Source organism: Sander lucioperca, chromosome 5 (genome assembly GCF_008315115.2).
Source record: "Sander lucioperca isolate FBNREF2018 chromosome 5, SLUC_FBN_1.2, whole genome shotgun sequence".
NCBI classification, from domain to species: domain Eukaryota; kingdom Metazoa; phylum Chordata; class Actinopteri; order Perciformes; family Percidae; genus Sander; species Sander lucioperca.
Genome location: NC_050177.1, coordinates 43,133,402 through 43,145,875, shown reverse-complemented (window position 1 = coordinate 43,145,875; position 12,474 = coordinate 43,133,402). Strand labels below are relative to the sequence as shown.

Sequence of the window (12,474 nt, the reverse complement as noted above, 5' to 3'; positions counted from 1 at the left end):
TGGAACGACCAATTGAAGCCATAAACTTGTTAGGAAAATGTTTACTGAGATAATAAATCAAGTGAAAAGTAGGGTAATTTCCCTATAGACTAATATAGAAACAGACTTATTTTTGGAGCCAGTGGAGTCGCCCCCTGCTGGAAATGAGGTAGAATGCAGGTCTTAGGCACTTCTACATTGGCTTCACTTTTCAGGCACGGAAGTTGCCGATCACAATAAACTGCAGGATATTAAAGTCACTTTAAGCTGACAACTATAAATTGGAGTTAGCTAGTCCTTTTCACAGAAAAACTTCAAAGTGTTGTAGGCCTCTGCAGAACCTTAAAACAGCACAGGTGCTATGAAGAAGCAGGCGTCATCACAGGTTTAGAAGGTGCTGAAATACGTTTAGTTACATGACAATCAACAGCAGAAATTGATACATTAAAAAGCAGAGGTTGAGATTATGGTGGTTGTCCTCTTGCATAGAGGCTGCAACTAGGAAGGTCTTTAAATTATATATTTGGTTTTAAAAACAAAGGTATCTATGTATGTTGTACAATATATGTTGCAAAAAATGTCATGAATGTGTTTGGTGCAGCTCTACAACTAAATGTAATTTTTTTAGTACAAATCAGTGGGGATTTATACATTATGCAAAATTACATTGTCTCTACTTGCCTCCTTTTTAGAGACATTACCTCCGCTCATTTTCTCACACATCTATTGAACTGGTTTCCCACACTGAGAAACCTTTTTACAATATTTCAAGCGCTATCAAAAAGGAATCTAAATCATAAGTCTCTGCAGGTGTGTGTGTGCTGCAGTATAGATCCTTGACTAAATTAAAAGCTGACGGTCAAAGCGCTGTGTACTTAAAATCAGCCCTTAGATATAAAAGTACGGGAAAATAAGCAAATAAGGGGACCATGTTGCCTAAGGAACCTTCTATAGAAACCTGGGTTACACAGGAAACGGTGACATGCCTGCATCTCGTCATACCATGAAGTATTAAGGAAAATATTGATCCACAGTGGCTTCATGTAGTCGAGGTAAACAGCAGGAGAACTTGGAACAACTCTGGTGCTACAGCAGGTTGAGGCAAGGCTTAGGAATGTAACACAGACTGTACCAAGAACATCTCACTGACTGAGTTTGTTTTCAGGATTTTCTCTTTAATTTCTTGTTCTCTTCAGAATTTTTTCTATTTCTTTCTCTCTTGTGTGTTTTGTTTTGTTTGGCGAAGGTAGGAGTTTTTGAGTGTCATTTGAGACGGATCCTACCTCTAATAAAACCCAGGTCATGTTACTGTAAGCAGAACATAGCATGTGAATGCATGTGGGCAAAGCGCAATGGACAATGTGGTCAGATACTGTAAGGGATTCCAGTGAGTGATGGGCTTTTTCAGAGAGTCTGCCTTTTAGTTTGTGGACTCTTCTGTCTGCTTTCTGTATCTATGAATGAATACACGGCGAGGACCTGCGTCTGTCACCACCTTCAATGTCTATCTCTGTCTCTTTTCAAAATAGATTGAGGGGGGCCCACAACGCCCACCTGTGTATAAACCCTTAAGGAAGCAAGACTGAATGTTGAGAGTAAGCCAGAGAATATTTAAGCCTTCATTCTCAAAAGGCATAGAGTAAATGCATACACACGCTACTGGCGCATGATGTGTATGATCATGTACATTTGTGTCACTGCCACTGTATGTGGTATATTTAGCTAGGACAGTTCTGTGCATTTTTTGTAGGTAAGGTGATGTGTTGTTTGAGAAACAATGTTATAATAAAACAATGGCTATATAACTGGTGTGACTCAGATGGCTTTCTTTGCTCATTGCTCAACATATCAAGGTCATACATTGTTGGCTGGAAGAAGAAAGAAACTGAAAACACCAATTGGGAAATAAATGAGAAATGTCAGAAAACACTCAAAAAATGCAGATCACAAAATCATTGAAGTGATGTCTTCCGATGTCTTGTTTTTTGTCCGAACAACAGCCCCAAAACCCAAATATGATGAATTGACCTTATTGTTAGAACAAGGAAACCAACAAATTCTCTCATTTGAGAACCTGGAATCATCAAATGTTTCATACTTTTGCTTGTAAAATAAGAAGTATTCGATTGTCAAAATAGTTGCAGAATATGAATAATTATCTTCATTTTCGTTCTATCTACCAATTAATTAATCATTGCATCTAAACAACTGGTGGCTGGACCACTGAGTGGACAAAGATAAAGCTGCCTATCAAGCCGGTTGGGCCAGCCACAGTAGTTCAACCTGAGCAAACAATAACATATTTATTGGGTTTCCACGGGAATGCTTGCCCAATTTTATGGCATATTTCACCATGTGTTTAGGCTAACATGAGAGTATTAGTGAAGTCAAATCAACTCATGATATACTTAATAATATACAATGGAGTGATAAAAGCTCTCTGGTTCAGTAATTTATCCATGAAGAAATCCTTAAAAGCTGTTGTCATTATCTGTTATTGGTACTGTGCCTCTTTCAGAAGAAAGCTCAAATGTTTATTTTTGGATACATTAAAAGTGGTACTCCAGATTGCATTTCTAAAAAGTTGGGACACTCACAAGAAACATATTTGTTTTTTAATGGTTTATTTTCTCAGACCTAACAAAGCTTGTCAAGACTCACAGAAGTATACTACGTGTACAAGTTTCCCTTTAGATGATATGCATTTTCCTGCAAAGACAATCTATAACTTCAACTACCATTTTAGATCTATGTCTATGTCATTCCAAAGCTTGTTTTTAAGTGACAAGATAAGAAGGGTGTTGTATCTTGCATGCAGCACATAGACGCTGCTGCTGCTGCTGCTGCTGCTGACCAATAGGAAGTGATTGTTCTCTCACAGTCAAAGACATTTAAGAAGAAGCCAAGGATGACAAGGTTCCCTGGGGATCTGTTTCAGCACCATATGCTCGCCTCTGCCGTTGAATCACTCTCACGCCAACTGTTGCATTGCATTGACCTTTAACCTCAGAATTCATATGCATGGTCACAAACGCACAGCTGATGCATTTGGACCCAAAGGTCCCCCCCGTCTGAGTTTTTTCTTTTTCTTTTCCCCCGCTTAAACTAAATGTGGTAACGTGGTCAGCCTGTCATCTGTTTTTCAGTTTTCAGTTAGGTAGCAGATTGTGGTGACATGCAGGGGAAGTATTCCTACAGTCAGTAACTCTGGTTTGTAGTTTGTACTACATATATCCTACCAAAAACACACCATTGTAATGTCATATCCTAAGCAGGATTGCCTTACTTCCCAGTAGTACTATGAATTTGTAGCAGGGAAATTGCAGTTAGTTTGGCTATATTTATTAAGGCTTTATTCAAGGTTTCAGTTCATTGAGGTGTTGGTCTGACCACACAGAATGGGGTGTGACTGTAATTTAATTTATCTGTGTCCTTAAAATCAACATCCACACCCATCCACCCACCTGCTTCCTTCAATATACCCAGACATACTATACACATAACACACTGGGTTACAAAAAATGACAATGACTGGTTTGTTTGGGGACTGAGCATATGTTTATGGATATTGCACACTGTAATTAAATTGACTTTGTTTGAAACACGGTTTGTCTGAAATCTACAAGAGACCAAAATGACCAAATGTTTCAGCGAAAGACAGCTGTCCTATGGATGAAAAATTATTTGATACAGGATTTGGGGGGAGAACTAATCATTTCATCATGGCTCACATGGCTAATTAACATGGTATATCTCGGGTTTTGTACAGATTATGCAACTGAATATTAAGGCTAATTAGTGAGCTTTAGAGATGCTGGTGCATAGGTGTATTTTGTTACCTTTGGACAGAAACGGGCTAGCGGTTCTCCTCTGTTTCCAGTATTTATGCTAAGCTAACCTGTTGGCTGTAGCCTTATGTAACTGACAGATATGTGCAGAGTACATATTGATCTTCTCATCTAACTCACAACAAACAAAAACAAAAAAAACAAAAAATTGATGAAGCGCATTTCCCAAAAACTTTAACTACTCCTACAAACTAAAACTAGCTTATAAAATATGCATTATTAAAGATTAAATTCCACAGCATATAAAGTAGGTCAAGGTAGCTCCACCTCGACCAGCTACAACATTAAAATGCTGAATAATAAAGCAAACTTGAAGGGTTCATAGGTTTATTCATTAAATCGTTTATCAAGGCATTTTAGATTAATCAAAGGCCAACAATTGGTTACATTTTGGGTTGCCAGGTTGTAATGGGAATATCATCCCTTGTAACAAGCCTTTACTTTTACTTTGGATAAATCCCACAATTCTCTGATTAGGATTTTGTACTTGTAGGTGGAGTATTTTTCATTGACATGTTTTTATTTAAATAAAGGATCTGAATAAATGTTCCCATCACTGGTCTTTGCTCTTAATTCCCAACTACCGCTAACAGGGCTGCACCCCTGATAGAACCATGTCTTTACATGTCATGATCAAGAGTGAGTCAAAACTCATAATTGTGTGTGTGTGTGTGTGTGTGTGTGTGTGTGTGTGTGTGTGTGTGTGTGTGTGTGTGTGTGTGTGTGTGTGTGTGTGTGTGTGTGTGTTGGTCCCTTTGAAGAATCTGAGCCTGCTTGTATCCTTTGTAGTGTCTTTTCAGCTGTGCGGGCTTTTGACGCTCCTCTGTCAAATTGTCGCTGCTTTGATCACCGTGTCTCGTCCGCTCCCATTTCAATGTGTTTCCTCCGACGTTCACACCCACCTCCACCTCCACCCGGGTTTGTTAATTATCCCTTCAATGCTCCAGGATCATCTGACAATAAACAACGTGTGATTTTCACCAAATATTAGGCCTACATGTAGTCTTTTGGTCTGGAATAGCCTTTTTTTCCGGGTGAATTCACTTTTCCATTTTATATCAGGAACTGAGTTGTTGCTCTGCGTTGTAGGCTGTTCCAGACACAGTCCAGACAGGATCTAACAGTACTTTGTTAATATGCTCATTGTATCTAAGGTGAGAGCGAAGACATTTGGAGAGGTGCGACTCTTTCATGTGCGCGCACGCACCGCGCGTCCTCGTGGTGAGAAAGGACTGCAAGTCGGAGGAAAAGGAGAGCATAATTCGAGGTTAATTATTTAGAGCGATTAAATATTTAAATGTTCATCTTATCAAAAAAAGACTTTTAGCCTCTGGCACCACATTACATTTAATACTATATGCACAACACAAGTTCCTTTCTATTTGGACAATAGATTATGATAAATACTGTTGGTTTTTTACCTCCCATAAGCTACATTAGTGGTTTTTGGCTGTGGTTTTAATGGGCCATGCAATGACACTTTAATCTCCGTGCTCCTAAAGGGAAACATCACCTAAATGAATAATGTCAACATGTACATGGCCTGGGAAAGTTCAATACATTAGAATATATTTGTGAACATGAGCTCTCTCTCAAAGCCAGAAAGCAAGTTATGCTGCATTCACGTAGTGTAAGTGTAGTGCAATAAATACTGGAATAATAATTACTTCATACGCTCTAAGCAATATCATACAAAACATCTTCTTTGTAGCGTCCATCTTTTTTTCTTCATATTTCGACTTAAAGCGCATGAACACACAGAAGTCGGAAGAACGACTTCACAACTCAGGCATTGGGACCATCCGAGGAGCATGTGAATGCAGCATCAGTCTCAAACTTGTGATGTCATCAAATATAAAGTCTGGAGCTGCTCTATAGACAATTAAGGATGGGAGACTGATTGTTTTGTATTACCCAAATGAGCTTTATTCTACTGTAGTGTTTTCAGTTCAGAAACAAAAAAATTTCATATACGCACTCAGAGCATTCCTCTGGGCGCTCCCAACATCTTTCCCAATTCATTGTCTATGGAGCAGTTCCATACTTTATACGTGATGCCATTACAAATTTGAGTTTGGCACTCTAGTTTTTGGATTTAGGAGAGAGTTGTTCATGTTTACTAATATTTTTGGACTGTCGTAGACTAGGCATAACATGATATTTGAACTTTGACATTTTGAAAATGAGCATAGCTCCCCTTAAGTAGCTTATTGACCAAAATCACTTTACACAAATTAGCCGCTTTTCAACGATAAATTAACATTCTCTGACAACATTTTATCTCACAAAAGGTTCCGAAGATTTTTTTTATTACCCATGTTGTTTGTGAAGTTTTTTATCCTGTTTCCCGTTATAGTACTCTCAGGTATTAAGTCAAGTCATACAACAGCTTTTCAATTACATTATTTTATTTAGCAAATTCAAACATTTTACTGGAATTTCTAAACATCATTACAACATAAAGTGGTCATTCTGAAGGAGGCTAATGGTCCAATAAACTACAGGCCTTTATGAAATACAATAGAAATATTTATATTAATCAGAGGCATTGCCAAACTTCTCGGTTTCTAAAAGAGCTATTTACACAGAGTTATAGATGCAAAAAAGTGAACGGTTCCTTGTCTGTCCTTTGTTGGTTTATAAGTGAATGTTTCATCTTTCTCCAGGTGTAAAAAAAAAAGAGTCACAAACGAGGACTCAAAGCCAGAGAGTCCTTACTGAAAAGGAAAGAGGGAACACTTTCAGGAGGCCCCAAGCTGGAGGGGCCCTTGAGAGAAAGGGCACCTGTAATGAGATAAAAGAAAACCTTTCCTTAAGACATTTTTTCTATGATATCAAAAGCACTTAAGGAGTGTTTTTCTACTTCTATTTCATTGAGTGAATTCCTACATCTCCCAGAATGTCAAGGAAAAGATTCAAACCTGCAGCATTCGGTTTAGGGTGAAAAAGTGATCTGCGGTTGCACTGCATTAGGATAAACCGAGGCTGTTGTCAGTGGACAAATTTGTATCTCTGTGTCTTAGAGAACAGATCTGATGATTGAACATCAATGGGTAGAATCTAGAAAATCAATCCATGCTTGTGGCTAGTTATCTGCAGGGGTAAATAAGCCCAGAAACGAAAGTTACACCATCCAAAATGGTTATTTGTGAAGTGTCATGTGCCGTAGGGTGGACCTTTCCTTTTCAGTAAGAGGCCCTTTGTCATGTCTTCAAAGAAAGCAGCTTCACCATATCCCAACTGCATTCCATCAAAACCCCAGACCCCTACCAGGGTCTCCACATAGACTGAGGGTAGGTCATGGTGGGCATGCTCAGGCCCTCCCTATTCTCCAAGCCCTCAGTGGAACTCTGGTTGTGCTCACTGTCGGTCTCGTCCAGGTCGGAGCACAGGTCCTCGCTGGAGGTGGTGGAGGGGGCCGGGGAGAGGGCTGAGGACGAGCTGCTGGATAGACTCCTTCCTCCAGGTGAAGCCAGAGTCGTGCAGAGCGCCTCGCCCTCATCGCCTCCGTGCCAAGTGCTGCTGTTACTCCCAGAAGTGTCAGTAATTAGATCCATCAGCACATCCTGGAGGTGGTCCTCATTCAGGGGCATACACTCCAGGAGATGGTTAAGGAGCTCTGCCGCAACTGTTGAGTCTATCCCAGGACAGCTGGACACAAACATGTGGACCTCGTGCATGCACTGGATGTAGCCAGCCGCAAACCTCTCACTCGCTTCTTGGTTAAGTGTGTCTGTTTCTGTGGAAGCAGAGAGAAAGGCTATGAAATAGCTGTAGCTAATTGCAGTCGGACCACTCGTGGACCCAGTCAAGTCACTATATCATTTGGGTGGTTTGCACTTATCATGACTTAAGAGTAATCACATTAAACCTATTGATAAATCAGTGGTTGCTTTTTGTCTTGTGATTTCTTAATTCGAAGAAATGTCTACATGCGACCCCTCTTCATTGGTTGAAAATGCCTACTCGTGACCAGTAAACCCAGAGTGATGTTTCTCCTTGTTTTATTTGAATAATGTTAAGTCCTGAAGAAGTGAAATGATCCAGTAATTACAAAACAAAAGCTCAAAAGATAAGAAGAAACTCTTAAAAAAAATAATAACTTTGTGTAGCAGAGATATGTTTCTTTCTTTCTGCTTTCCTTTAAATATATTGTGACCCCTGAAATGTATCTTGTGACCCCCAGTTTGGGAAACACTGCTCTAAATTTCAGGTTAAACTTCTAGCATACATAGGCCTACACTATAACATGCCTTGATTCAGATCTGGAGGCAAACCTTAGTTATCAGGGGATAACTGTCAGATACAGACACTTAAGATTAAATTCCCCAGAACTGCATAGGCCTACTTGATATTAGTCTAAGTTAAGCAGAGTTGTACAGACCTTGGGTTCGGTTCTTTAGTACGTCCTCCACCTTCTTCACCGTAATCTCCAGCACCTCTGCGTTCTCCATCTTGGAATGAAACTGTGGAAACAACCAGTAGAACTTCATCAGAACCTAACTCTACCTCTGCGTCACGGGGACAGGTGAGCCGTAGCCTATACTCACGTCTGTGTCTGCCAGCAATGTCCGCAGCTCCTGCAAGCTCTCATTGATGCGAGCTCGCCTCTTCTTCTCCACCAGAGGTTTCCTGGTCTGCAGGAACACAAAGATCACACTTCAGTCAATGACAGAAACTTACAGCTGTGGATCAAACTATTGTTTAATTCTAGTTAAAGTTGCAGTCATATGTGGGATGTAGCCAGAACTGACTGTTAAAAGCAAGGTTTAAACGATATTGCCATACAACTCAAATGCATACACACTATCACCGGCGTGACAAGTGCGTCACTGCCAGTATGTCCAAAGAGTGCCTGTTATTCCGTCAACAGACCCTCGGTAGGTAGCCTACCTTTCTGTCCGCTTTGTGAATCCCGTAGTAGGATTCATCTTCTTCCATATCAAGTCCAGTGCTGCTGGGCCGAGCCGAAGGGGCCATGTTGGTTGAATCGCCCTTTCTGTGGCTTATCCCACTGCTGCTTTTTCCGTCAGCGAGGTGCAGTTGGCAAACGGAACCGGTTACAGGAAGGGGGGGTGGGGGGGATCGATAAACTCGCAGGCAAGCGAGGCGCCCTGTGTTTATTGTGCAATCCTAGTGAGACGTGCTGCTGGCGCTGAGTGGCTGTGGTTAGTATTTATAGGGGCTTATTAACATGTGAATAGGGGCTGAGCTGCTCTAGCTGGGGGACAACAGAGCGCACACGGCCTGAGCCAATGAGCGCCCACTCCCTTTGTCTCCGGTCTGCCCCGGTCTGCGCCCCAAGCAGCTGAATCAGACATTTGTTGGGTTAGGTGACCGACCGCTCGGTTTTCCCCCCACTGTTGGGTCTAATCAAATGTGTAGTTTCATGCAGCTGTACAAAAGTCACTATTATGCAGAATAGGTTGTTAAAGTGATACCTAGGTCTACACTTTATTTTTGAAATAAAATTGTGATAGGCCCACATGTTTTAATAACCGTTAAATGCAGCCTGGGGTTAATTTGTTATTAAAGAGATACATGTGATATAGGCCTATACTTTCAGTGTGTAGACATTAGTCATTTGGTGACATAGGCAACACAATTCAATTATGCTTATCGTTGTCGCACAGTTTTCTGACCACTGTAATGCCTCAGAGCATCTCAGCATTAGTAGCCTACCAGTGAGTTTTTGCTCTGTCGGTTTTTCTGCCCGACCCATTCTTCGTTCTGCTGACTATTGTGTCCGAGCCTCAGCAGATTTACCCGCCTGTTTGGCGGATGTAACGCGATGCCTTCGGTTGGCAGCTGCTGCTGGCGGCCCCTCGGCGCAAACTGAATCAGCCGGGGGAATTAAGGGCCCTTCTCCAAAGAAAGCGACAGGTGTTGGCCTGCGCCTCGTTTGTTCTCCGTGTGTTTGGTGACTTCTGATTTGTGTGCAACTGCATTCTCACGTTGCATTGCTCTGCTGTATGAGGGTTTATAATGTCTGGTTGAATTAGCTGATAATTTACCAGTCGTGCTATATGTATTGTAGTGTGCTGTGTGTATAAGCATGCAAATTATGAAGCTGTCATCCTTTAAACAACATTTTGGACTGTTTAGAATTATTAGAATAATGCTGGTTCTTCTGGTATCCAACACAGTCTCTCCCCTAATCGTCACTTGTGGTATTTCTGGATTTGGATGTTGTGCATAATGTCTTTTTGTTTATGTCTAATAAGAGCGTTCAAGCCTCTGCCCTCGTTATTATAGGCCTACATGTTTTGTACACTGTATTGTCATGCAAATTACCCTCATACGTCTGTCTGCTCGAAAAGTCATCTGTGTGCCACCTTCCAGGTAAATACAATGCTGTTTTCCGGTGCTCTTTTACGCACGGTATTCGCACAGTTGCGCAGCATATTCGCAATAAACCACTAAACTCTAGTGCCCCAAATTAAGGAAGAGTTTCAGACCTCTCAAGTGGAGGGTTTTTGGCACCTCGCCACCCTCATATCCATCTTTCAGATCTTTAATGGTCTGGACTGTGGAGAGAGCAGCTGTCTCGGCTCGTTTTTGTTGGTGAGCTCCGCTAAGGGACCAGGCGTCCCCCTCTCTTCTCTTCAGACCTGCCGCCTGGCTCCATGTGGCGGCCAATCATAATGGCAATAATAGGGGGAGAATGGGCCATATGCACGTTTCTATTTTTTTTAAAACCCAATGATGAATTACATCTTTATTTAAACTTAAATGTAGCGTAATATTCTCGTTGACCATCCTGACGTTTGTGCGCCACGGAGACAGCTGTGATGCTCCCATACCAAACCTCACTGGGTTTCTTATCCGAGCATCCAAGTTATTTTTAATTAGCCTACCAGAGGCCAAATTAAACTGGTAAAGCAGAGTGTCAGTTTCTCGACCATAAAAACTATTTGCACACAGACAGCCGTTATTTCTTATTAATTTAGGTCAACCTTGAAATGGGCATCTTGTCCTTTTAATCACAAAACACATATGACTAATTATGATTTATAATTAATTTATTCATAATAAATACCTTCGAGCAAATGTTGTTGGCAAGCCATGTGAATTAGGGTCAATTCCCCAAAATCAAAATCAAAAAATGTCTGACTTACCTTGTTGTTGGCAGATAGTTTGAGTTTAGTGATCTACGTTTTGAGATACCAGTCTCTGTGATGCACCACAAATTACATTCTATTCACTTCCATTGTATTGGCTGTACCTCTAAAAACCTCAGCACATAAAACCTAAACTAGAGATACCACTAGAAATCAGACAACGTGTTAGTTTATGATTTAGGTGCACTAACCCTTTAAGCTGCAATTTAGTAACCAGTGGGCAGTTAAACTCATTACACCCTGACATATCATCAACATTTAAAGTTGTTCTAGCTAACGTGTTAACCAAATTAAACAGCAACATCTTTTTCATGGAAGACAGGTGAAAATAATAAAGTGAATAATTCCATTTAGCTGCTTCAGTTTCAAAGTCCTGGTATTATGCATGCTGGCTCACTGTCACACTGTCATGACTTACTGGGACACTTGAATAGAACAGAGCCATCATTAATGTTCTTCAAACACCTGTTTTTTTCCTGCTAAGTCAAAATGGGAAAAGGCCTACATTCACTCTCCTTTTAGCTCTGCTTTGTCTCCAACAAACAGCTAAAATATCTGACTATATATTAATCTAAATATTTTAGACCAGAGGTCTTCAACGTTTTTTAAGCAAAGGACCCCTTAATTGAAAGAGAGATGGAGCAGGGACCCCCTACATATATTGTATAAAATTAAGTTGCATATTAAACTGGGCCTACAATAAGGGTAGGGCAGCCTAAAGCCTTTATAAATACCTTTTTTGCATAAGCTATTAAAATAGCCTAATAATTGTTGGCATGATTTTATAAATCATGTTTTAATGTTAAACATACATGTAGCACAGTGAGTCCTTAGGATGAGCTGTGTATGTTGATAGTCTTAGTGACTACCCTACCTATGGGCCAGTTAGCAGTGGGGATTTATGTTTGCTAATATGTTGAATTCATGTTAAGACTTTTTAAGTTTTGAAAAAACTTTCAAAAATTAACAATAATTTGGAGGCCCCTCTGCACTGCACTCTGAGGACCCCCTAGGGGCCCTGGACCCCCTGTTGAAGATCCCTTATTTAGACTCACTAACTTTGCTGCCTGACATTTGTTGCTGGACAGGTCATGTGTTTACCTGAGTTTATTTACTGAAAACGCCTGTCTGCTGCTGCTGTAAACGTGGTGAGACTGAACTGTTCAGTAGTATTTGTAGTTGCAGCCATCAAAACAATGAGCTAAAAGAGTCTTAAGAGATGCATTGAGCTGCGTAAGTGGGTCATAATTTGCTGTGTCACTGTGAATGACCCATTTCATTTTGAGTTAAGTGATCCACCTTTTGAGATACCAGTCTCCGTGATGCACCACTATACATTCTATTCACTTCCATTGTATTGGCTGTACCTCTAAAAACCTCAGCACATAAAACCTAAACTAGAGATACCACTAGAAGTAAGTCAGACAACATGTTAGTTTATGATTTAGGTGCACTAACCCTTTAATAAAGCTGCAATTTGGTAACCAGTGGGCAGTTAAACTCATTACAACCTGACATATTATCAA

General features: G+C 40.6%; 1 protein-coding gene across 1 annotated transcript; it reads right to left on the bottom strand.

Moving 5' to 3' along the window:
- Window positions 1–6,213: 6,213 nt before the first annotated feature.
- her13 (hairy-related 13) lies at window positions 6,214–9,003 on the bottom strand. Its single transcript, XM_031283708.2, has 4 exons — window positions 8,721–9,003; window positions 8,378–8,464; window positions 8,212–8,293; window positions 6,214–7,566 (listed from the first exon to the last, which is right to left on the bottom strand). Exons 1-4 carry the CDS (start codon window positions 8,805–8,807, stop codon window positions 7,094–7,096), a joined length of 729 nt encoding a protein of 242 aa, XP_031139568.1. The 5' UTR covers window positions 8,808–9,003; the 3' UTR covers window positions 6,214–7,093.
- Between the last annotated feature and the right edge of the window lie 3,471 nt (window positions 9,004–12,474).